Source organism: Pogona vitticeps, chromosome 4, assembly GCF_051106095.1.
Source record: "Pogona vitticeps strain Pit_001003342236 chromosome 4, PviZW2.1, whole genome shotgun sequence".
Lineage (NCBI taxonomy): Eukaryota > Metazoa > Chordata > Lepidosauria > Squamata > Agamidae > Pogona > Pogona vitticeps.
Window position 1 is genome coordinate 5,593,663 of NC_135786.1, and position 27,583 is coordinate 5,621,245.

General features: G+C 42.2%; 1 protein-coding gene across 1 annotated transcript; it reads right to left on the reverse strand.

The window, feature by feature from the left end:
• Positions 1-3,415: 3,415 nt before the first annotated feature.
• ARFRP1 (ARF related protein 1) lies at positions 3,416-27,542 on the reverse strand. The gene is made up of 8 exons (XM_020812440.3): positions 27,389-27,542; positions 15,950-16,049; positions 14,962-15,049; positions 11,738-11,820; positions 10,511-10,592; positions 9,957-10,027; positions 5,820-5,920; positions 3,416-5,042 (listed from the first exon to the last, which is right to left on the reverse strand). The coding sequence occupies exons 2-8, from the start codon at positions 16,040-16,042 to the stop codon at positions 4,955-4,957; spliced, it is 606 nt and encodes a 201-aa protein (XP_020668099.1). The 5' UTR covers positions 16,043-16,049; positions 27,389-27,542; the 3' UTR covers positions 3,416-4,954.
• Positions 27,543-27,583: the final 41 nt, after the last annotated feature.

The window sequence follows — 27,583 nt, forward strand, 5'->3', positions numbered from 1 at the left end:
AAAGGGGGTCAAACGAGGGTGCATTTTATACATGGAGCTTCCTGTTATAAACCCTAAATACCAGCAGGGGGGTAACGTGGGATGAGTCAGGTATTACTGGTGACTTCACAAGGAGTTTTTTCTGGAACATCTGGTGGAAACAGGATGCTGGCGGGAGTCAGACTCAAGGCTGGATTCCATAGCGGGCTTAATGTTTTGAAAATACACAACCGTAATCGCTCTTCGATTCATGCCTTATTTGTACAGAAGAAAACACAACAAAAAGTATGTTTGTCATACTGAGCAGCTTTGCCGATTCCCTATTAACAATGAAGAATATTACGGAGGATGGGGGAGGAAGGGTTCTTGTTTAACCGCATCTTTATTCTAGGACTTAATAATGGTAATATATGATGATAACAATGGCCATGTGTTTCTATTTTATTTTATGGTTTTAAAGTTTCATTCCGTGACTTACCTTAGGCAGATGTTGACCGGAAAAGCAATTCAAACATGTTTGGTGAATCATAAACAGCACAGCAGGAGGAGGAAACGGAGCCCAAAGCAAAGCGCATTTCCAAAGGGGGATTTTATAGGTTAAAATACCACAGCGATTTCTCAGGGCTGAGTGGGCGAGCAGGGTAAGGCAGACATGAATGCTGCCTTCTTTCTCTCAGTATGATGGCACATATTGGTGGCAGATGGAAAAGAATTGGTCTGAGACTCTGGTCTGGCTCACCTCCCTCCCTTTCACAACCCTCAGTCACCGGTTCCCCCAGCTCACAGTATGGATTGGTAGAGCTCTGGAAAAAATTCCTTTTTTCGATTACAACTTCCAGAATCCCTCGCTTAAATTTGAAAACTAAAGCAAAGGAAAAGCAAAGCAAAGTGTGCTGCTTATATACCGCCCCCATAGGGCTTCAAGCACTCTCTGGGTGGTTTACAAGTTAATTATGCAGGCTACACCTTGCCTCTCTTCCCACAGCAAGCTGGGTACTCATTTTGCCAACCTCGGAAGGATAGAAGGCCGAGTGAACCTTGAGCCGGCGACCTGGGATTGAGCACAGTTTTGGCTACAGTACAGCAGTTTAACCACTGCGCCACGAGGCTCTTTCACAACAGGAGCGGGTATGTTCAGGGCGCAGTAGGAATTTCCAGAATGCCGGGGGATTTTTTTTAATCCCATTTGTAGTATTCCGAGTACAGCTGCAGTGAGATACTCCATTCCTGTAAGGCAAAACCGCTGAGCTTCAAATGCCAGGTCAGGGTTCACTTGCATCTTTCATCCCTTCCTCAATTTTCCTATACAGCACATTGAATGAATCACAGACAGCAAAGCAGGATGATTAAAAGAGGCCCAAAACGAAGCTCGTATTGAAGCAGGGCTTTGCAAGTTTACAAGGTTTGAGTTGGAACATCTCCAGAAGTGTATCAGAAGTAGGTGATGTTCCATATGAAGGAATTAATAATCTGTAGGAGTAGAAAATTGTGGCTTTTGGAGACAAATTGTATGTCAACAAATTACTCATGTACTGTACTTGTTGGTGATCTTCTTGCACTTGTAATTCCCCAAAAGGTAGAACTGATTCTATAATCATAGAATAATCGAGCCAACACCTGGCTCAGTGAAGGAATCCAAGTCAAAGCAGATCTGACAGAGGGCTGTCCAATTTTCTCTTGAATTCCTCCAGCACTGGAGCGCTCACTACCACCTGAGGTAATTAGTTCCATTGTCATACTGCTCTAACAGTTTTTACAAATATTCAGCCTAAATCCGGCTTCCTGTAGGTTGAGCCCATTACTACGTGTCCTGCACTCTGGGATGATTGAGAACAGATCCTTCTATTCTTCTGTATGACCTTTCAAATATCTGAAAAGGGCTATCTCATCTTTCCACAGTCTTTTTTTCTCAAGGCTAAACATGCCCAGTTCTTTCAGTCTTTCCTCCTAGGGCTTTGTTTCCAGTCTCTTGAGATCGGTAAAAGTGGCACGATGACAAGAGATTATTCTCATAATGTGGACCAACAGTGGTAGCTCTTCAGGAATGAGATTGGGATTGGCTATGGTGGCAGGTTTCCCAGAAACCTCTCAGGTGAGTCCTGGAAGGCTGGTTCCCCATCCAAAATAGCAACCTGCTGGTACTGTGGTAAGTCTGACATGGAGAAGAGACTTCAAACGGTGATTTCTCGCCAGGCTCTGGAGACTGAAGTATGATGACATTGCCAAGAGGTAGGGGTTGCAGTGTGAGTTTGCCGTCACCCTATTCCAAGCGGGAGGATAAATCCCAGACAGGAAGGGTTGCATGGGCCCAACTGGAGGGTGGTCATATTTCTCCTGTTTGTCTTCCCCCTCCCCCTTTGGTTCCAAAAGCAGGTGGTGGGTGTTTTAGCTTGTGGTTTGCCTAGAACTGATGGTGACCAAACCAACCTTGTTGGTACAGTTGACAATGTCTGTAGGCCTTGGTACCAACAGAGATGGAACCAAGGCTGTTATCATCACTGCAGTGACCAATTGTGACAGTTTGTCCGTCTAAGGAGTAGAGGTCATTGTGGAGGCTGAGACGTCAGTGGAGGCCATTTACAGACAGTCACAGATTTTAGAGGCTGTCATTTTAGAGACTAAGCCTCTGATGAAAAGCCTGCCTCTCCAGCCCACACAAGACCTTGTGGAGTGAAGGTTCAAGCAATGGCTGCCTGTTTGGATATTATGATTCTTTCCCAAACAAATAAGACATTTAGAATTGGTGTTGGTGAGAGGGATTTTTAGCCCTGTAGGAGGAGAATGTCTTCAAAAGTGGCGTTGGTGCTAGAAAAGATATAGAGGATGACCCACAAGTGAGGTAAAGCAAGAACGACTACAGCCAGTTTAAACGGAAGCAGAGCATACATGATGAGCTATAAACTGTAACTACATACAAATAAGTCAGCACAGGAGAAAAGAGATGGGGAGGTTCCATAATGATGTTGCCAAGCTGGTAGATGAATAGGAACAGAAGGAATTGGAGGAAAGACCAGGAGCGTGGGCAGTGGTGTCTGAGTGGGGGTTGTGCCAAAACTCAACAGGTCAGCTTTGGGGGGGTGCTGGAACATTTTGTGCAGCTGCAGTGAAACTCATGTGCACGAGTCACAGGTTAGAGCCCCTAACAATATATCATTCCTGGGAGAGATCAGGAAAGACTTAGCATTTCCCAAACAGGACCCTGGAATAGGCGGAGGGGAGGGAAAAGGGTATGGTTGTCTTGGGGCTGACATACTGATTTATCTTCACTCTGGACCAAAAGGATGGAACATTTTAAAATGGAAGAGAGTAACGGCAACTGAATGTGGAAAAGGTCTATCTCTCTTTCCATGTTTCTGTTATATGGGTTTGCAAAAATACGAAACAAACCCCCCCCCCCCACACAATTATAAAAACTTCATGCTTGGTAGAAATCTGGTAGGGCAAATATAAATGTTTTATTTGGGAGAAAATGAGAAATGCATCATAAGAAAAACCTTGTTCTCTGCCAGTTTTGAGGGAGGTCATCCCATTGAGAAGAAAAAAAAATCTTAACAAGGAAATAGCTGCTAGTCAAGAAGTGGTTTTTCCAGCCTCGCAATTCCCAGAACAATTCCCAGAACCTGAGCTCGCCTTAAATGCTCTCTACTTTTTAAACATGAATCTGTAAATATGCAAGAATACTGAAAGGATTGTTGATGCAAAGTATTACTGGAAAGTATTTGGAACAGCACCACAAAATGGGTGCCAGAATACAGTCTGCATCGGCTAAAACTTCCCAGGAAACAAATATTTTACGTATGAATGGACCACAGCAATACACTGGAACCTAACAAACAAAATGTTATCAGGTACTTGATCGTTGCCCAGCACCACCAAAGATGGATGTTGATCTGGAAAACTTAAGTTTGACAATACAGAAGAGAATCCCTTGGTGGCTTGGAGGTAAAAAAGATCCCCAGGGGAAACTTTGTAGTCCAGGTAAAATGATTTCTCATGGCTACAACAATCCAGGCTCAAAGGACTTGTTGAATCACCTATTTATAAAGCGATATGCTACAGAAAACTCCGTTGAAAAGGGTACTAGGTTACCTTAAAATTCTGTTCAAATTGCATTACAGGCAAACGTGTGCAGAGGAAAACAGAACTTTATTGGACAATAATCGGCGTACATTCTCTCTGGATCTCAGAAATGCAGAGGCCACCTCAGTTCCGCTGTGTTAGAAAACAGTTTCCAGCTATTTCCTTCACACGAAACTGGGAGACTCCGAGACAAAAGGTCATCCGCAGAATTTCTCCATCAAGCACAGCCCATTGGAGGAGTATGGCTCACACCGGAGCCTTGAGCTTTAATTTCCGCTACACGGCAGATAAAAGGAACAAAGCCAACCAGAAATAAAAGACTAGAAGTCAATGCTAATGCTGTTATGTCGACATGAATGAGGGCAGAGCTGGGCCATGAGCCCCAGCAGGTCCCCACCCCACCCCCACTTGTGACACCATCCTCTCCCATTGTTTGCCCTCTTTTCGCTTGTCATACAAATACATCTGGACATTCTTGATACAGTTCAGGTTTTAAAAAGGGATAGGAACTAGAATGCAGTATTTCTAGTGCTTCAAGCCACTGACCTCCATACAATCATCTACCTCAACAAGCTCCAGTCCCACAGGTTGAAAAAAGGCAGGAGGAATCTGAGCCCCGTGCTCAGGACACCAATGCCCAAACAAAGCTGACAATCGCCCTTCTTTGGACCAAGGACGGGAGACCGCTAGATCAAGACTTCCGTCGGAATTCTTCTCTGTTCTCTTGCGAGACACCAAAAGAAGGCAACAAGCGTCTTCATCGCCTTCCAGCTAAGAAAGAACCAGACTTCTAGGGACTTCCTTGAAAAGGGAAGAGGGGGAGAGACAGAAGGATACAGAACAAAGAGTCTTGTGCAGGACACGGATGTCCACAGCGTGGTTCTTTGGTGGCCTCTTACGTGATGTCCTTCTGCCTTGGGGGACGGTGAATATTCCTGACCACGCACTTTACCATCCACTCGATGCCTTCGTTTACCCCTTTGCTGAGGGAGCATTTTTAAAAAAAACATTAAAACCTGCTCACTAACACCATATTCTTTCCATCATTAGCAATCCTTCCCATTACCCTCCCCTGGATTAATTTTTAAGTTACATTAATGGTTTATTTGGACATGACCCTGCCTGCTGGTGCTGCGGGCAAGGTATTTTGGCCCAGGGTTCTGATTCCCAACTGTCCCACAACAATAATAACTAAAAGACCGCCCCGTGATTACTGAGAAATCTGGGGCAAAGCAACACATTTTTGTGTGAAATGACTAGAGAGCTGGGTGCTGGTATTGTTCAGAATCTCTCAAACTGGTCATGTTCTGAGAGGCATCCATGGTAATTCAACCTTACCATCCAGCAATCTGAAGCACTGATTTGTACCTGCTTCTGGTTGATGGATCTCAGGCCAGGAGCTAGAAGGATGCCGAGCATGGCAGTAGACCAGAGGCATTTCTGACCTGCTCCTGTAATCCTGTGTTCAGGCAGGGTCACTTGGCAAGCCCCTGTAGCCTTCTCAGAGAAACAGGGGCTTTTTGGACTAACTGACCAGGCCCTGTCAAAATGGTAACCGGAGCCTCAGCCGCTCCTTGCTCCCTGCCTCTAGGTCAGACTTTAATAACGCAGGACTTTCTGCCCCTCCCAGGATGTTTTGAATGCAACCCTGGGATTCTTCTCTTTCCCAGGCTCCCTGCAACCATGAGGGCTCTTCTTGGTGACCCTGATCTCTCTCCCGCCACAGGGTTTCCCCCCAGGATGGACCTTCCTTTACTTACCCAGTCAGTGCAGAACAAGCTTGGGTCAGGCAGTCCCTCTTCCCAATTTTGTTGATGCAGTCGCTAAACGCAGTTTTGATGTCAGGGATTGACAAGCAGTTCTACAGGGGAAGGGGGAAGAAGTCAGACTGGACTATTTACAAGGCACCATCCGGAAATGAAAATAAGCTGTGCCAGATAAGGCCACAGGTCCAACTGGTTCCATCTCTGGTGGCCAATCAACACACCTCTGGGACGCCTCCTTGTGTGACATGAGCGCAACGGTATCTTTCCCCAGAGAGGTCACAGGGATAAACTGATGCGGCAGAAGCAACAAGGTGTCTTTTAGTCTCTTTATCAGCATCCAGTTTTAGTTGGCACAAGTTTTGGGGATGCATCTGAAGAAGTGGGCTAAGATTCATGAAAGCTTACAGCAAAAAGAAGTGATTGGTCCTATAAGATTCCCACAATACTCCTTGTTTTTCCAGCTGTATCTCTGTTTTCACCTGCTCCAGCAACTGATACACAGATGCATGCTTCCTCTGTTACTGGAGATGGTACCCAGTGATCCTGGCTGGTATAATGCATTTATCCAGTCCCCTTTAAAGCCACCCAGATTAGGAGCTATCACCTTCTGACAGGGAGTACCACAGTTTAACTAGATGGTATGTGGAGAATCACTTCTTCTCACCTGTCCTGGGCCTCCTGTCATTCAAATTCGGTGGATTACTCTGGATTCTCCGCACTGCACATACATTTATGCACCACTAGATAAGTTTTTACCATGTTTCCCCGTACTGATCTTTTCCTGAGCTGAGCAGCCCCAGACACTGCCCTCTTCCTTCACAGATTTGATCCAGCTTTCTGATTAATTTGGTTGACCTTCTTTGTACCTTTTCTAAGTGTGGTGATCAGAACTGTATGCAACGTTCCAGACGGGGTTGCTCTGTGAGTATATGAATGCAATACTGTATGATAGAAAAAAAGTTCTAATTCTCATTATGCTCAATGTGGAATTGGCTTCCCCCATGACTTTGTTTTGTTTTTTGTTTCTTTACAGTCGCTGCACAAAGGATCAAATGCAATTTATAGAATCACAGAATGGTTGAGTTGGAAGGGGGCCCTCGAAGGCCATTGAATCCAACCCCCTGCTCGAGAGGCAGGAATCCAAATCAAAGCAGATCTGACCAGAGGGTGGTCCCAATTTCTCCAGAGATCGTTCAGGATTCATTTGCTCCAAGATCCACCTGTTCATCTTTCTGGCATTCTGGCATACCTACAAACCTCTCCTCCAGCACCACATTTCAAATGAATTAATGTTATTTCTGTCAACTTTCTTTACTGTCCAAATTTGCTATTCATACAGCTATTATGTGTTGGTTAACAGAGGGTCCCAAGGAATATTAGAACATCAGTTTGTACATTATATATTAAGTAAAGACTAGACTTTGACTATGTTGACAACTAAAAAGACAAAATAAGTGGGAGTGTCACAATAGTTAACTCTCCTGACACATAACCTCTGGTATTTTGGACAAGACACTGCTATTAGGACTGATTATGGAGAAGCAGAAAGGTTTACAATTAACAAAACTATCAGACAAGGATATAATTTTACCCCACTGCTTTTTCAGTCTATATACAGAATATATCATATGGAAAGCTAGATTAGATTCAGGTGAAAGAGTGAAAATCGGCAGAAGTATAATCTGAGATATACAAGCGACATCACCATCACGCTGGCAGCAAATAGCAATGATGTGAAATGACTCTTGATGAAAGCAAAATAAGACAATAAACCAGCAAATACCTCCCCCTGGAGGGAAACATACAGCACTGCAGTTTTCTAAGATTTCAGAAATGTAAGGTACTGTAGAATAGAAAGGACACCCACTAGGCTAAAATCTATTTATTTATTACAGTACTTTAATTCATATACCACTCCCATTAGTGCCAAAGTACTAGAATGCCAGAATCCCCAGGAACTGGAGAGGTCATCAGGAAGGACAGGCTGTTTCGTCCATAGAATTTTGGTCCAGTTTTTGTGCATTTCAGTCAACATGGCCAAAACAGAAGCTAGGTGGATTTTATGATAGATGGGAGTGAAAAAAACCTACATGCTTTCTTGAATGTACTCTGCTGCCAAAGTCAACATTTCATGTATTGCTGCTGACTGCGGCTGTCAAGTGAATCCTGATTTACGGCCGCCCTTTCCAGGGTTTTCCAGGCAGAGAATACTCAGAAGAGGTTTGCTTTTCCCTTCTAGGGAAGCCCTGTGCAGCTTGCCCAAGGCTGCCCAGACTGGCTCTACCCACAGGAGGCACAGTGGGGAACTGAACTCCCAACCTCTGGCTTTGCAGCCCAGACCTAAACCACTGAGCTATCTAGCCAGCTTGACTTCACATATTAAGGGGTGACAAATCTATGTCTATCACCCAGAGGCAATCTGCTATAGGGGACCCAAAGAAGCCACTGGCAAAAAGACATGCCAATATCCACAATAAAGCCAATTCTGCACATTAGCGATCAAAAGCCTATCCTGAAAACAAACAGGTCTCCTCTTACAATGAGCCTGCCCTAGTTTAGAGACAATCTTCTTATCTACAGTAGCCGGTCTCCAGGCACCAGACAAAGAGAGCAGCATGGTGCCAAGGCCCCTCAGCAAACCTAAAGGCCAGCTTGGTTCCTGTATCACCCCAAGCAGAGCTACCGTAAGACTCGAAATCATCAGTCACAGTATCACAATGCCTCATCTGCACACCTTCTAACATTATATAAGCCACTGTGTTGCTGGCAAACCTTTTGGCCTTCTATGTAGGATGCAGAGATCAGTTTTGGCCCAAAAGAACAAACCAAAGTCTGAAACCACACGCAACACGCCTCAAATAGCACGCTAAAAATATCTCCAGCTCCGTGGACAAACTGATGATGAACCGTCTATTCTCCACTACGGGAGTACTAAAAAAAACGCCAGCATGAAATGGCTGAATTAGAACTAACCAAGAAGTTTGATTTCTTGGGTTTGGCTCAGAAATGGGGCAGTGGTTAATGGTTTCACTACAGGTGGAAATGCAAATTAGTGTAGGGAAGCTGGAACAATTACTGCAGTTTTAGAAAAGGCAGCTGTACTAGTTTAAGAAAGCATATCAGAAAAGCAAAATAAAAGAGACAAAAGCTTTGTGACACCCTAAAGACTATTATATTTTAATATAAGCTTTCATGGACCTTCTTAGACACTATAACAGTGTCTAATCCCTGTTTTCGTCCTCATCTGTCTGATGAAGTGGTCTAAGAAGGTCCATGAAAGCTTACATTAAAATACAGTATAATAGTCTTTAAGGTGCCACAACATGATTCTCTCTCTCTCTCTCTCTCTCTTTTTTTTTTAACTTTTCTTTGGGTATTGCCTGATATGGAATCATTATGTTATCACTAATTACAGCTGTTGTGAGCAGCCACTTATCTTAAGCATTACAAAGAACTGTGATTCTGAGCTTGTATTTCTCCACCATTTGATTCCAGTGCTTACACATCCATATTTTTTTTGTACATGAACTACCAATCGATGTTAATATGCCATGAATTTCATGATGGATTCTAACCCAAGCCAGTTTATGAAATAATGGTCTCAATTTAATGTTTTCTTTATTCTTTCGCTCTCCCTCTCCATTCCTCAATTCTTTGTGTTGCCCGAAGAGCAACTTTAGAGGGGTTCACAGTCTTTTTACATCCTGCCTCTTATCCCCTGTACCTTGAAGGTGCCACATGACTCTCCTTGTTTGTTTGTTTTTTTAGTTAACTTTCTTGGAAGTTAGAACAATTTGAGATTTATATCCACTATTTCTGGCACCAAAAACATCACAGAAGAAGCTATGAAGAGACAGGCTGGAGCCATGAATTACACATCAGCACAAAGAGGCAAACATCCTCTAGATTCTGAAAGAACAAGCTTACCCTGCATAGCTTCTATCTTATCTTATTTTTTGCTTTCACCCCGATTATTTTATTCTCCTTTGTTCTTAGTTTTATAGCTTCAACTTTTGTTTTCACATCGTCAAATGCTCTGAAAGTCTGCAGATAGAAAATAGCCTAGAAGTACTCATATTGATAAAATAATGAACACAATTAAACACCTCTAATCAGGTTACGGAAACTCACCTCTACATCTTGTTTGTTAGCTAGAACCAACAAGGGAACACCTTCAAGTAGTTCACTGCTTACCATCTTCTCTGTGAGGAAGGATATAAGGGAACACAAAATTAGGGAAACTGCAGCAAATCTAGTCCAAGGTAGCACCAAGAAGATGCTTTGGCAATTAAAAAAATAAGTGGGAACATGGCATGCATATCATTTCTCAGTCAAGTCAAAGAACCAACCTCTCATCCATGCATAGTCAAGAGAACCAAAATTTAAAGTGAAACAGAGAAAAGTCAGAGGTTCCACATTCCTCACCTGGAGAAGCTGAGCTGAAATCTTATAGGTAACTAAGCCTGCTGACTTTAAATAAAGCTATACTTCAAGAAGCAACAAGGTAGATTTGATTTAAATCAATCTGATTTTGAAAAAGTCATTTATTTTTACCCACCTTGAGAAGCAAGAACATGTCTCTGTTTACTTAGAGATGCTCAACAGAAGAATGGGCTTTCTCTTCCCCAGGAATCAAACACCCCCCTCTCCCAAGACACTTCCCAGACAATTATCTGCATACCCACCAAAAGCTCGTTTCGATTCTGAAAGCCTCTCCTCATCCGTGGAGTCAATGATATAGATGACACCATGAGACTCTGCGTAATACTGAAGTCATATAAGAAGACAAAAATGGATGCTTTATCAGAGCATTATCTCTTTAAACACAGTAAATCAACACCCTCTGGCCTAAGAAAAGTGTATGTTTCATTCCCACAAATCTATGAAACTCTTAATTAGCCAGCTTCCATTGGACAATATACCAGAAAAACATCCCCTCTGGGAACACAACGGGTAAAAATATTTTATATAAATTAATAGAAATTAATTTTTAAAAAAAACAGGAAGCAGTATTGGGTCATTAGAAGAATATTCACGGAAACAGTAAAATCCCACTTTACTTAGGCTCTACTGTACTATATTCAGAACACGCATTGTTCTGAAGAAAAGTTTTATTTTATTGTTCCTGTGAAATGCTTCTCTGTCTTTAGGTGAATAACTGAATCAGATTCTGATTCTATACCACTGGCCACACTGTGATGATGATGCCCACACATTCTGTGAGCCGTGACAGAAGGTCCAAGGACCCGATCAATGTCAGGAGAACAGAGAAAGCTCCCGGTGCAACACCATGAGATCACTGTTGCTTGACCCTGAACAAATGCTGATTGCCCCTGGGACAAGAAAAGCTTCTGCTTTGCACACTGAGGTCTTGGATGCTTCACTGTGGAGGTGGCCAAAATGTGATGCCACCTATGCTTTGGCCCAGAAGTTCCCAACCCTGAGTCCTAGATGTTCTTGGACTGAAACTCCCCAAGATTTCTTGTAGTACAAGAAGATTTGGGGACTCAAAGTTGGGAGGCACCACTTTGGCCCACCGCAGACACTGTCTGATGCGGTAAGATTCTGGCTTGTATGTGATGTGACAGAAGAGTTCCAAAGACCTCTTTGGACACCAAGAAAACGAGCAGAACTGGATAAAATATGAAATTCCAACTGCCTGTTCTATATCTCTATAAGATTTGCCTGTTACAGGACACTTTGGATTAACCTCGTGAAAATCCATAGGCCATATTAGCCATGATTTCAACAAAAGCCCAGGTTCTGCGCAGGTACGATTTACCCAGGTTGTCTATGTGGGCAGGACAACACAAATATTCCCCTGTAGGAACTCCAACAAGAACCTCATGAACCCTCCCAAAAGGATTCCTAAAACAGCGTAGCATTTCTCAAAACACAGCTGCTTGCGGTACCTTATCCCAGAGAGACTGTAGCTCCTCTTGTCCTCCAAGATCCCAGAACATAAGTCTAGCTTTGCCCACATCAATTGTGCCAACTAGGAGACAGAGACAGAAAATCCAGTGTGAATGCTTTAGTACCAAGCTGAAATGCATCATCTGGAAATTATATCTGTCTGCTCTAATTCAACTACTGACATTAACCAGAAAATTATTAAGCGTTCTTCAAGGAAGAAATCACGGAGTAGGGAAGCGCCTGAGGGATCAGGTCCAAGCACTAAGGACCTATCAAGGCCACACCAGCCAGAGAAAGAGCCCCAAATTGTCATTAAAACAACAACAGTAGCAAACAGGAAGCCCAGATGAGTATTTCCGCATTGTAGGGTAGAGGGATGGCAGACTCTTCAGATGCTCCTAAAATGCTGACCCCAAAAGCATTTTTGTCCACTCCAAATTTTGTTGTTTTGAACTCCATGGTACTTTGGGGTGGCTCTGGGGGTGGGGGTGGGGGCTGCTAGACACTTGATCCACCCTATAGGCTGATAAAATGTAGCCTACTGGTTACACTTTCTCCATTCTATTTCTCAGAATGGTGACTGGCTCCTCGTTACCTGGTTTCCCCTGCAATGTGTTCCCAAAGCACGTCCAGAGTGATCCCTCGGTTTATGCAGGCAAATCATGCAGCTTACCATAAATGCAAGCAGGCAAATACTTTTCTCTTCAGGCAAACTTCCTCTGAATGACTGGCTGCCCGAGTAGAGTTTTAAATCGATTGCTAAACCTTGCTGCTTTGAATGTGTTTATTTATTTATTTTATTAGATTTATACCCCACCTGTCTAGACAGATAGTCTACTCTGGGAGGCAAATGTGTTTTGGTGTTGCTTATGTTTTTCGGTATGTTACCTGTTTGATCCTTTTTTTATATTTGCATACTCACTGTTTGTTAGCTTTAAATATTGTGTTTTAATGATGTAAGCCACACTGGGTCCTTTTGAAGGAGAAAGACAGGGTAGAAATATTTTAAATGAACCAAGTAAATGAATAAATAACTGCTCCATTCTCTAGGTTAAATATGTGTGTGCCTTAGAAAATTACGGAGTTCCTTTTGCAAGATCAATTGAAATAGAGTATATACACTAGAAACGGAAGTAGCAAAAATGCCTGATTTATTCAGAACTTGAAGCAAGAAGAGAGGCCAATGAAATGTCCAGTCAATATCTCACTCAAGAAAAATTCAAAAGAAGAGGCTTGGGATTAAATTTTATAGACCAGACATGCAATTAATAATAATAATAATAATAATAATAATAATAATAATAATAATAATAATAATAATAATAATAATAATAATAATAATAATAATAATAATAATAATGTGCCATCAAGTCAGTTCTGACGAGTGGTGACTCTCTCACAGTTTTTTAGGTACAGTGGTGCCTCGTATTACGACGTTAATTCGTTCCAGCGAAATCGCTGTAGAACGAAAACGTCGTAAAGCGAAAATAAAAACGCCATTGAAACGCATTAAAACCTGGTTAATGCATTCCAATCGGCTAAGAACTCACCGTCCAGCGAAGATCCTCCATAGGGGCGGCCATTTTCGGGTCCCTGTGCAGCAAAAAATGGCTCCTAACCACAGCGGGGAGCCATTTTGAACACCTGGCGGCCATTTTGAAAACCCAACGATCAGCTGTTTTGATCGTCGGGAAGTGAAAATCGGGAAGTGAAACAGGGAACCGATCATCGCGCAGGGAAATTCCCCCATTCAAAACGTTGTTTTGCGATTGCTTTTGCGATTGCAAAAACCTCGTCGTAATGAGGATTCGTCGTTAAATGGAGTGCCCGTCTTGCGAGGCACTACTATATAAAGTGTTCTGAGCTGGTCTACCAGTCCCTCCTTCTGGTAGTATTCCGGGACCACAGTGCCCAAAGCCATACAGGCTGGCTCTTCTCCAGGAAGGCACAGGGGACAAACTCATGGCCTTGGTTCCAAGATCAGATGCTCCAACCCACTGAGCTACATAGTCAGAGATACAAGACATCTGTACAAACGTCATTTTCATTAATCAAGCACTTATCTCACTAGCACGGCAAAATCCTATTGTCTAACTTTGTGCTGGTGTAAACCAGATTGGGGCAGAGGAAATAATTAATTTAAAACTTCCTAATCCTCATTTCAGTGTTCAATGCTTCTAAGGCTCCCTTTTGACCTTGAGGGGAATCTGTAAAAGACACAAATCACCACTATATTGCCACCTTCAGGGATAAGACCTCCAGCAGCTATCCAGTAGCAATTTTTGACTTTTAAAGTCTCCCCATCACCCACAGCTCCCAAAGCCTTCCAAGGGTAAAAGAGAACCCTAGGCAGATTCAGAAACTGAAACTCAGGTGGTGTGAAGCTTTACATTAATTATTTCAGGCACCCCAATCTAGTATACACCAGCAACAAACTGACACAGTAGGATTTTGCCCATTATTAAACAAAAAGTTCTGACTTCTTTGCCTGTACAAAGATGAACATCCTTTATTCCTCACACATTTTAATAGTAATATGCTTCAGAGCTTGGGCATGTGCTGTTGGGTTTTTTTACTATAAAGTAGAATCTTCCGTATCCACGGCATCTTTATCCGTGGTTTCACTTATCCATTGTCTGAAAATATTAAAAATATTAAAAGGAAAAAAACCCAGAGAAAAACATGTTTTCACATGTATTACCAGAACCTGTCACTAGAGAGAGCTAGAGACTGTGCTATGAATGCTTGTTGTTGAAGAATGGCTAGCAAGATCTCTGGTGCCCTCTAATGGCTAGTTCTGGTAATGCATGTGAAAACACTTTTTTCTGGATTATTTTCTTTTAACATTTTTAATTAAATAGAGTATTACTATTAAAATGTGTCAGGAATGAAGGAAATCATTTTTCCCATTTTTTTTCTTTTACCATGCTAGATATAGCATTCACTATAATTCACAGTTTTCAGCATCCACAAGGGTGCTTGGAATGAATCCCCCAGAGATATTGTGGGGGGGGGGGAGTCCTATTGCAATGCCCAGATCCCCCAGTTTGCATGGTAGTTTTCCCAACATCTACTCAAGAATGCATAAGGATTACAATTCATGGTTTTAAATACTATAACTAGTGAGTTGCCTCTTTTAAAAATGTTTAACACTATATTTTCCTAAATACCACTCCTGCTACCTTGAACTTTTATTTCCTTTAAACAATCAAGATTCACTTACTGTTCAATCCCACCGTAGTTGTGATTTTAGATAAGCTCATCCCTTTGTAATTCTTGTTAAATCTTGTTTTAGTCTGTTCAAGGAAAGTCTGGTGGGTAAAAAAAAGAGGAAGAGCAGTAAAAAGAAACCAGGTTATTTAACGTTAAGTATTTTGAGGAAACAGGAAAAGCTTCTTGTAAAACTAGGGTAACAAGATTTATAACTACAAAAAAGATTTATTTTTTTTGCTGCTATCTATCAATGCAAATTCTATCCCCAAATTTGGAGCATACTACAATTCTCACAAAAATATCTGTTTATAAAGAGATATAACATTCTAAACGAGGAATGGATCAGCATCGGATCAAGGAATCAGTGCTGAAACAAGAAGCAGAATCACTGGGATAATCTGGCATTCCTCAGAGACTTTTTCTTTAGGAATTCTGTTCAAATTTCTTTTTTTTTTTTATCATCATCATCAAAAGGATTTTAAAAACCCACTGGGTATCAGAATGCTAGAAACTCAAACCAATGGAAAGACTAGCCATAAATTTATTTATTTATTTACAGTACTTGATTTATATCCTGCTCATCTGGTCTATTCGACCACTCTGGGCAGCTTCCAATGAACAGATATATAGATGATCCAGTGATTGGTGATCACAAGCATTCTTAATAGGGGGCCATTGGCCCCTTTGAAGGGGGGCACAGATTCATCTGTTCATGTTATATCCTTTTTGTGCACACATCCGAAGGCTTTCCTTGTTTGACAGGCAGCCCTGGAACCTGAGAAGAGCTCTTTAAAGGGCTGTGGCAAAAACAAAAAAGTTGAGAATGACTGTACTAAGCCTGATGTACAAATGTCGTTTCCTAGAGGGCTTATTCTAGGGATGATCTTCGCCCCTTATCCAGCACGCCGGAAACTACCGCACTACACCCTTGAAGAAAGGAACCGAGGCACTGGAAGAAATCAGAATGGGTTCTCCCATGAATGAGCACCGGCACACACCGTTTTCCCAGCATTGTCTAGTCCGAGGATCAAAATGCAGTACTCATCCCGCCGAAACATATATTTGTAAAGCCCAGACAGCAAGGTATACATCTTGTTCCTAGAAAAGAAAAGAAAATGAAATGAAAACTAAAGCCAAAATTAGATGGTTAGAAACAAAGTCCTTGCCTCTACCCGCATTCTCTCGCTCTTGGCCCATGGCTGTGGGATGCTGAAACCATTTACACATCATCTACACCAAAGCTGTTTTCCTGTAAGTTGTGTAAACATTTCAAATGATATAACTGTGTACTGTATTCAGGGGCTGATCAGACAGATTCCAACTACAGAACAGCCACCCCCACTACAGAGAAGGTACCCAGTTCTACTCCCACTGGAAGAGGCTTAGCCAGGTTGCCCGTCAACATGCCCCATTAAATGATATTGGGTGGCATTCAAGGGAAAACAAGTCTTTCTGTCTTTTGGAAGTAGAGTCATGGTAGCTTCTTCAGAAGCTACTTGGATGAGTCGCAAAACATTTCAATTTAATAAGGAAGTCCAATTGCCATGACTCAGCTTCCAGATAATTTCACTGGATGACGGAGAATCTTCACAGACACGTTTATGTCATTGTTGTTGTTTCAACAACACAGTGCTGAAGAACTCCCTGGGAGGTTTGCAACATAAGTATGCAAACAACATGTTGCCCTCCAGAGAGCTGGGTACTCATTTTACTAACTTTGGAAGAATGGAAGGCTGAGTAATCTTTCATAGGATTTAGGCAATATCTCAAGGGCGTCAAGCTCCTTGCTCTAAAATCCAGCCCTTGTTTCTCAGAAACAGCTCCTGTGAACTCCTTTTGAACTGTACATTTTTATCGTTTTGACTAATGTTACTTATTTGAACCATTCACTTATTCGTACAAGCAAATATGTACTGATGAGAAGCTTCTGGAAATATCATTCTAAAGGTGGGTGAGGAGAGATGGGGGCTCCCACTTTTCGTGAAAACCGTCCTCCAGGTCAACCCGGGACAAAGCAGCAGTCTTCATAGCTGGCTCAGTAAACCAGAAAAGGAGACAAATACTGCTAAAAGCAGATTATGAGGTATACTGTCTGCGTATTGTGTCACTTTCCTGGACTTCTTTATCTGTTGGCATCATCCTTGGAGAGAAACTTGCAATTTGAAGGCCTTTCAGATCCAATTTCATTTCTAACTGAGGTACATGAAGTTGGATTCAGAAACTTTCTTCCCACTTCGGGGTTAAGAAACATCCAGTGTGGGCTGGTTACGAACAGGAGACACTCTGGTAGGGAGAGGTCAGATAATCCAGAGAAGGGGGCAAGTTTTTCTAGCCTTTCCTCCCAAATCCAGTGTCCTTGATCAGTCGGCTATAAACAATGCAATACATTGTCAAAATAATTTTGGAACTGTAGTCTGTTTCTCTCCCACACCTCCTCAAGCTCTCCGGTGCTCAACTAGTGTCCTGCTAGAGTCAAAATATCTCCTTTTTCTAATATTTTAATGGTCCAATAAAAGTAGACCCAGCCACCCTTGATATCATATCATATAAACCAACCAACCAACCAACCTATCCATCTATCTATTTGTATACCACTTATCTAGCCTAAGACCACTCGGGGTGGTTCACAACATGCTCAAACAATAAAGCAATACTACAGATACAAATGTTACAATACTACAGACCTTTCAACATCACAGTAATCCAAGTTTATGCACCAACCACCAATGCTAAAGAGGCTGAAATTGACCAATTCTATGAAGACTTACAACACCTTCTAGAACTGACACCAAAGAAAGAGGTTCTTCTCGTTCTAGGGGACTGGAATGCTAAAGTAGGGAGTCAAGAGATAAAAGGAACAACAGGGAAGTTTGGCCTGGGAGTTCAAAATGAAGCAGGGCAACGGCTAATAGAGTTTTGTCAAGAGAACAAGCTGGTCATCACAAACACTCTTTTCCAACAACACCAGAGGTGACTCTATACATGGACATCACCAGATGGGCAATATTGAAATCAGATTGATTATATTCTCTGCAGCCAATGATGGAGAAGCTCTATACAGTCAGCAAAAACAAGACCTGGAGCTGACTGCGGCTCTGATCATCAGCTTTTCATAGCAAAATTCAAGCTTAAACTGAAGAGAGTAGGAAAAACCACTGGGCTACTCAGGTATAATCTAAACCAAATCCCTTATGAATACACAGTGGAAGTAAAGAACAGATTTATGGAACTCGATTTGGTGGACAGAGTGCCTGAAGAACTTTGGATAGAGACTCGTAACATTGTACAGGAGGCAGCAACAAAAACCATCGCAAAGAAAAGGAAATGCAAGAAAGCAAAGTGGCTGTCCAACGAGGCCTTACAAATAGCAGAGAAGGGAAACAAAATGCAAGAGAGATAGGGAAAGTTACAGAAAATGGAATGCAGACTTCCAAAGAATAGCAAGGAGAGTCAAGAGGGCCTTCTTAAATAAACAATGCAAAGATATAGAGGAAAATAAAAGAAATTGAAAAAGCAGAGATCTGTTCAAGAAAATTGGAGATATTAGAGGAACATTTTGTGCAAAGATGGACATGATAAAGGACAAAAATGGGAGGGACCTCACAGGAGCAGAAGACATCAAGAAGAGGTGGCAAGAACACACACAGGAATTATACCAGAAAGATCTGGTGGTCCCGGACAACCCAGATAGTGTGGTTGCCGACATTGAGCCAGACATCCTGGAGTGCGAAGTCAAGTGGGCCTCAGAAAGGATGGCTAACAACATGGCCAGTGGAGGTGATGGCATTCCAGTTGAACTATTTAAAATCTTAAAAGATGATGCTGTTAAGGTGCTACACTCAATATACCAGCAAATTTGGTAAGCTCAGCCAGTGGCCAGAGGGTTGGAAAAGATCAGTCTACATCCCAACCCCAAAGAAGGGCAGTGCCAAAGAATGCTCCAACTACCGTACAATTGTGCTCATTTCACACACTAGCAAGGTTATGCTCAAAATCCTACAAGGTAGGCTTCAGTAGTATGTGGACTGAGAACTCCCAGAAGTACAAGCTGAATTTCGAAGAGGCAGAGGAACTGGAAACCAAATTGCTAACATGCACTGGATTATGGAGAAAGCCAGAGAGTTCTGGAAAAACATCTACTTCTGCTTCATTGACTATGCAAAAGCCTTTGACTGTGTGGACCACAGTAAACTATTAAAGAAATGGGAGTGCCTGACCACCTTATCTATCTCCTGAGAAATCTATATGTGGGACAGGAAGCAACAGTTAGAACTGGATATGGAACAACTGATTGGTTCAAAATTGGGAAAGGAGTACAACAAGGCTGTATATTGTCTCCCTGCTTATTTAACTTACATAGAGAATGCACCATGTAAGGCAGGACTGGATGAATCCCAAACTGGCATTAAGACTGCCGGAAGAAAGAGCAACAACCTCAGGTATGCAGATAATACCACTCTGATGGCAGAAAGTGAGGAGGAATTAAAGAGCCTCTTAATGAGAGTGAAAGGAGAGCACAAAAAATGGTCTGAAGCTTAATCTCAAAAAACCGAAGATGATGGCCACTGGTCCCATCACCTCCGGGCAAATAGAAAGGGAAGATATGGAGGCAATGACAGATTTTACATTCTTGGGCTCCATGATCACTGCAGATAGTAACAACAGCCATTAAATTAAAAGACGCCTGCTTCTTGGGAGGAAAGTGATGACAAACCTAGACAGCACCTTAAAAAGCAAGACATCACCTTGCTGAAAAAGTCCGCATAATCAAAGCTATGGTTTTTCCAGTAATGATATATGGAAGTGAGAGGTGGACCATAAGAAAGCTGACTCCCAAAGAATTGATGCTTTTGAATTGTGGTGCTGGAGGAGGCTCTTGAGAGTCCCCTGGACTGCAAGGAGAACAAACCTATCAATTCTGAGGGAAATCAACCCTGAGTTCTCACTGGAAGGACAGTTTCTGAAGCTGAGCCACCAATACTTTGGCCATCTCATGAGAAAACTACCAACATGAATCTGACCAAACTCCAGGAGGCAGTGGAAGGCGGGAGGGCCTGTTGTGCTCTGATCCATGGGGTCACAAAGAGTCAGACATGACTTATCGACTAAAAAACAACAACAGATATAAAGTAAAATCAACATATAAACACCACAGAATAAAGCAATAATCAAACAATTACAAATAAGAACTTATTGGAGCTGAATGCCAGCTCAACACACAGGAAGACCAATACAGTTCATGATTTCGTCACAGATGAAATGGGTGACCTGGATTCTGTTACTGCAACTTCGGTAGAGAAGTGGGCTAAATTTGATCCCTCCAGCTTTATACTTAGTTTAGCAACAGCCTAGTTTTGAAGGCCAGGGAGGTGGAACTGCTGTAATCAGTATGAATTCTATCTATCCCCTTCTCAAACATTAAATAGGCCGTTCTCTCCAGCTGCGAGGTCTGCTTGTAATGGACCATGGGGAATTCTATAGGTATAACGCTTACCTTGCTATTCACCAATCTCCCTGCTTGAGCTAATAGAGACTGTCTCGGATTTGGTGTTGAAACCCACAGAGCTCATGGTTCTGCAAGACCTCAACATTTATGCTAGGATTGCCTTGGTAAAAGCAGCTCCAAACTTCATGACAGCCATGAAGGCAACATACGGTATCTTCTGCAAGCTATATGGCACACCTGCCCATTTGAGAGCACCAAGCTACATCAAGATGGCTATACAAGAAAGAGGAATTTTACAGTAATTCCTCTGTCATGATTTAAGCATTTCACACTGCAGTTTAAACTTAACACTGCTATCCCTATCTGTAGGAGTAGGAAATGATTAGGAACCAATTATTGATAATTGGTTGATAATTATCAATTGATAATTATCAATAATTGCAGAAATCCCTTGGGAAATTGCTGACTGGTATTGCCATGGACATCTTGAATACTATACAGAAGAGCAAAACGATGCAGGCAGTATTATTGTTAATCACAGTTAACACTACTGATTCTAAGAACTTTCTTTCGCTGAGCAGACCTGTCAATCCCTTAGTAGTTTAGGGAGCTGAGGACAATCTAGGAAGATAGCCAGAGGAGAAGTATCAGAGCTTTGCAATGAATCTGATCAAACAACTAGCTGGAGCTTCTGATCAGTGGCTTGTGATATCAGCAGCTTCTCTGATACCACCGCACCACTGCACTGCAATCCGACAGAGCTTTTCTGCATAGTCTGGCACCTTCGACATCTGACCCATCCGGTTAAGGAATCCAGAAGTCCACCAGGATGTCCTTGCAAAAGCATGCCATAGATAACACAGCTCACCGTTTGACTAAGAGTATGGAAGCCACCCACCCCAGCCTAGGTTGCTAGATATAATTCCATTTTTTTGAGATGTGACGATGGGGATTGTCAAATGTTGTTCTCTTTGTGTTCACTTAGATTTTGACCCTCTTGGCTCATAATCAGGGAAGAATTAGCAGGCTGGGTTCAGGAAGCAATAAGCACCACCTTGTTCTTCTCTGCTGACAAAGGACTCTCCTCTGAAAGAAACTCAGCTGGGATATGCTTAATAATAATTAGCTGCTTGCTATTAAGTAATTTGTGGGAAAGATGCTCAAAGAAGTTATTATCATGGAATGCCAGACAATGAGATGGTTCATTCTGATTGGGAACCACAAAGATTTTAGCTTTTGTGCTATCAGCCAGGATACAAGAAACCTGATTCTTCTAAAACTCTCCTTGTCTTTAGTCTCATGGATGATGCCATTTATCATTAACCAATCTTTTTAATAAGCTCCCCAGAATGGAAACCTCAGAAATGTTGCCAAAATTGAAAGGGGAAAAAAATCCCAGAAAAAGTAGAGGAAGAGGCAGAACTGTAGTACTTTAAAGAATAACAGACTTGTTTCAGTCTGAGCTTTCATTCCTATCTAGAACCACCAGTTCAAGAAGAGAGTTCTGGGGGACAAAATCTATGCTGTAAGGTGCTATTTTGTCCCCAGTATTATTTAGCATCTATACTTATTTCCTCGTGTGTTTTTATCTGTATGCACACTTTAACAGCAGTATTCTTCGTATAAACTTCCCTGGTTTACATTAATATTGAAGAACAGTATTAAAATACTTGAGCTAATATAGAATCATAGAAAAGTAAAGTTGGAAGGGGCCTACAAGGCCATCAAGTCCAACCCCCTGCTCAAGGCAGGAAGACAGTCAAAGCATATCTGCCAGGCGATTATCTAAGTTTTTCTTGAATGCCTCCAGTGTTGGAGCATTCACCAACTCCCAAGGTAACTGGTTCCACTGTCGTGCTGCTCTAACAGGAAGTTGTTCTTGATATTCAACCAAAATCTGGATTCAACTCAGTGGGTTGAAGCTAGGGACTAATCATTCAAATTTACACTGTGTGTCCCAGGCAAAGGGCCAGAGGGTGTGTGGCTGATGGGATTACTTGTCCTGCCTAGTTTAAGAGCTCAACCAGAAGGGACTGAAAACCACTTCTGAACAGTTTAAAGGTAGAAAATCCTGGGAGGATCAGAATGTCAGAAGGGTATTTTAATTACCAGTAACTATTAAAATACAGTGGTGCCTCGCTTAACGATTGCCTCGTTTAGCGATGAATTCGCATAACGATGTTTTTTAAGAAAATAATATGCACCGTATAATGATGTTTCCTATGGGCGATTTTCGCTTAGCGAAGTTTGGGACCATGCTTCGCATAACGAATGCGATTTTAGGTCCCCTGCTTCACTTAACGATGTTTCTTTTTTCAATTTAAAAAGTGTCTTAGAAGGGTCAAAAACGGTTCTAAATGCTTGGATTCGTTAGAGGACCCCCTAAGTCATGTGCAAACCTGATTTGGCTTTGATCTGATTTTTCGTTAATTTATAGTGAATTTTTTTTTCGGCCCATAGGAACCTATGGACCTGTCAAAATCTGACAGCTCCATGCTTTCCTATGGGGGAGAAAACAATTCACCATAAATTAACGAAAGTTCAGATCAAAGCCAAATCAGGTTTGCACACGACTTAGGGGGTCCTCTAACGAACCCAAGCATTTAGAACAGTTGCTGAGTCTTCGTTAATTTATTGTGAATTTTTTCTTCCCCCATAGGAAACAATTGAGCTGTCAGATTTTGACAGCTGTCAAAAGTTGGGGGGAAAAAATTCACCATAAATTAACGAAAAGTCAGATCAAAGCCAAATTAACTTTTGCATCCCTTTGAGGGTGCAGAAGCTAATCCAAGCATTTAAAACCATTTTTGACCCTTTTATGACACACTTAATTTTGCAAAAATTGACTTCGCAAAGCCATTGAAATGTATTGAGTTGGCTTCAATACATTCCAATGGAGGAAACATTGTATCGTTTAACGATGTTTCCTATGGGTTTTTTCGCTTAAGGAAGGCAATCCGTGCCTATTGGAACGGATTAACCGGTTTCCAATGCATTCCTATGGAAAATGGTGTTTCGCATAACGATGTTTCACATAAAGTGTTTTTTTTGAACCAATTAAAATCGTTATGCGAGGCACCACTGTACTGTACTTATTACTGTTGTTTTAAAGGAGAGCAGATTACTTATGCCAGCCAGCAACACTGAGTGGTGCTTTGTAGAGATTACAGTACGTATAGTGAAAGATTTCTGAAAAAGAAAAAAGATAACAATGAAAACCCCTACAGTTTTAGATACCCAGAGCATGCAAAGCGGGGAGGATATGCTCATCTTAAATAAAGAACAGAACAGAATAGAGCAGGGAGACAGGAAAACAAAGAAAATGCATACAGCTACCATGCCATTTTAGTTCATAGCTGCAACAGGGTCAATACAAATGCAAACACTGCTACTCTGTCAGTTTAGGGAGGATGTATAGAAACCACACGGTCAGCAACAGAGGGGAAAAAAGACCCAGTTGCAGGTGCTGTGGTTTTCTGGTTCTATATATAAACTATTTGAAAGAGATAACATCAGTGTTCTGGATCGGCAGCTAAACTTGTGGTCTCTCTTTCTTACATCCAAGTATATTCAACATCTGAATAAAGTAGAGATACTGCTAGAGTTGATTTGCAAATATGTTTTATTTAATTATATACTTCAGTTTATATACAGTACAGGCAAAGAATGATGATAAAACATTGTTATTTTAGAAGGATGAGATGCTTCATGGATATGCATGAATGGGATTCAACTATCACTTTATTTAAACTTATACACATTATTTGTAATTCTGAAACACTTATGCTACTCATTGTGTGTTTTTGTGTCTGGTAGAATCTTATGTTGCTAATTTTCATCACTACCATTCTGAGTCAGGAATAATTAGCATGCCCTCTATTGGAGAGTGGATCACATAAGCAACCACAAAATAAGATTAAAATACACAAACTTAAACAGCAGCTTAAAATTCATTCATAGGCCACAATCATTCCTGTCAAACCAAACTTGAAACTATTTGACACAGTCCAACAGTTTTAAAACTATCACCATTGAAGACCTTAACAGAAAATGAAATGTGTGCTTTTAGCACATTTAAACCATGTAACATAGGGACCGTGGGCAGGATGGTTGAGAGTTCCATAACCAAGTTCAGGAGGGGTTAGTATTGAGAAGTTCTGCAACACAGCTCCTTACACTGGCCACGTGAACTGGGATTTGCGGATGCTGAATTGAAAAAGCAGCCTCAAAGTGTTCAACATCTAGTGAAACAGATGAACGTGAAAAAGAAAGTACACCCTCTTTGATTTCAATGGTTTTACATATAAGGGCTTAATAAAAATAACCTGGTCCTTACCGCATTTGAAAAATTAGGTAAATACAACATCAGATGAACAAGAGCACATGCCATATTACACCGTGTCATGATTTATTTTAGATAAATAAAGCCAAAATGGAGAAGCCATGTGTGAAAAACTAAGGAGCCAAATGCTTCTAACCAAATGCCCTTGAGTAACTGATCATCAGCAGGTGTGACCAGCCCTATAAAAAACAAAGTTTTAGCAGTTTGCTGTCTGGAGCATTCAGGTGCATGTGAACACAATGCCGAGGAGGAAATATATCAGCAATGATGTCCTTTGGACAGACAAGACCAAAGTGGAGATGTTTGGCCATAATCCACAGAACCATATTTGGTGAAAACCAAACACAGAACATCAGCACAAATACCTCCTAGCAACGGTCAAGCATGGTGGTGGAGGGGGTGCTAATTTGGGCTTGTTCTGCAACCACAGGACCTGGGCACCTTGTAGTCATTTAGCCGACCATGAACTCCTCTATATACCAGAGTATTCTAGAGTCAAATGTGAGGCCATCTGCCTGACAGATAAAGCTTGACTGAAACTGGGTCATGCAACAGGACAATTATCCTAAGTACTGTACACCAGCACATCTAAAACAGAATGGCTGAAAAAGAAAAGAATCAAAATATTGCAATGGCTCAGTCAAAGACCAGACCTCAACCCAACTGAAATACTGTGGCTGGACTTTAAAAGAGTTGTGCATAAACAAATGCCCACAAACCTCGATGAACTGAAGCAACTGTTAAAAAGTGGGTCAAAATTCCTCCACAATGATGTGAGAGACTAATAAAGTCATACAGAAAATGATTACTTCAAGTTATTGCTGCTAAAAGTAGTTCTACAAGCTACTGAATCTTAAGGTGTACAGTACTTATGTTTTTCATACATGGTATCTCCATTTTGGCTTTAAAACAAAAAAAAAGGAAATCATGATACGATGTAATATGTTATGTGTTGTTGTTCATCTGAGGTTGTATTTACCTAATTTTCAGACCTGCTGACCAGATGGTTTTTATTATGTCCTGATACGTAAAACCATAGAATTCAAAGACAGTGGTTCCCCCCCCCCCCAACATGGCTTAAAGAGTCAGCTGGTTAAATAAAACTTTCTCAATTCCACATTCTTAAGGACTCTCATGGTGCAGTGGTTCTACTGCAGTCAAGACTCTGCAGTACTGCAGAATTCAGTCCTAATGGTTTCAGTTAGCTGGCTCAAAGTTAACTCAGCCTTCCATCCTTCTGAGTTTGGTAAATTGAGTATCCAGCTTGCTGGGGAGAGGGGATATTAGCCTTCATTATTAAATTGGAAAACACCCCAAGGGTGCTTTAAGTGCTACGGGGCGGTAATTAAGTAGCACACTTCAAGGCAAAGGGCAAGTGTTCCTATAATATGAATTCTGCAACCTAAAGAAAAAACAAGATTTCCCTAAATGGGTCTAGCAATTGTTTTTATCCCATTATTCCTACCATTGTAGAAACAAAGGTATTTTTCAAAGAAATGATCAAGTACGAAAAAACACACGCAGAACAGAAACTAACTATATAAATTTGTAGCTCTTCTTAGTATAGTTTAAATCTCAAAATGGGAAAAGCTTGTTTCATTAAAAGTCAGGGAAGGAATTCTCTGGAGCCGACTTGCAAACAAGCCACTCAGCTGGCTGGTGCAAGTAAGAATGTCCTCCAGGTAGGGAAATTTTGCAGCCTCAGTTGTTTGTTGAGACTATCACAGTTACATATGGGATGAAATAGTCTAATGGACACATCCACAGATGAGTTTAAAGTCCCTTGTATAAGATTATCATCTTTAAGGTGTTAGATGATCGCTAACACAGGTATATGCAAGATTTTTGTTCACTGGGTTATTCATAGGAAACTGCCTCACAGTTGAGTAAAAATTAATAGGCGCTCTAGCCCAGTGTGGTCAACTCTGACCAGCAGCATCGGCTTCCCACGGTTCCAGGAACGATTTTTTATCCAGCCTACTGGGAGGTCACTGATATTCCTTGGAAGCTAAGATCAGGGACTAAGCTCTTGCTTAGTTTCTGCAATCGGACACAATCAGATGTGTTCCATGTGATTTTTAGACCCCTGGGTTAGAGGTCTGTTGTGGTTGCGTGCTGTCTGGTCGCCTCCAACTTAGGACGACTTTGTGAAATAGTGACTTGAAAACTCAAGCCATCTGTCTGACGAACGGGCCAAGGTCTTTCAGGCCCCTCTCTACCAAAGGGAGGCAGGTCCATGTTGCTCGCTGGCGGTTCCCAGCAGCCCCAGCCAGCGCAGTCCGTCGTGAGGGGGATGATGGGAGTTGTAGTCCTGCTACAACTCTGGAGGCCACGCCTTCCAACATCCCTGCTAGGAAGACGCAAGAGAAGCCGAGGGCCAGACCGAGCCAGTGGCCTGAGCATGTGCAGAGTGCTCCCCTCCCCGACCACCTGAGACATAACACCGGGGGGGGGAGAGGAAGAGAAGGGGGTGTTAAGAGCGGCTCCTGAGGCCCCGGCCCTCTTTTCCCGCCTTTGCCCCGTGAGGGAGGAAGGAAGGAAGAGCAGCCTGAGGAGAGCAGGCCACCTCACGGGTAGAGCTCAGGCGGCAAGAAGAGGCGGGACGGCTGGGCCCCACGACGGAAGGAGGCCCTCGGCCGTCCAACTTACCTCAGCCCGACGCTCCGACGCCCCGCCGAGACCGCCGGCGCCAGATGGCCTTCCTCATCGCCCGTTCCCCTCGCGGGGCAGCTCGGGAAATGGAGGCCTCCCCGCCGCGTTTCCTCCCTTACGCTCGACCGAGGCGAGGAAGCCAGGACTACAGCCCCCAAGAGGCTCCGCGCGCGCCCCTGATGCCGCCTCTTC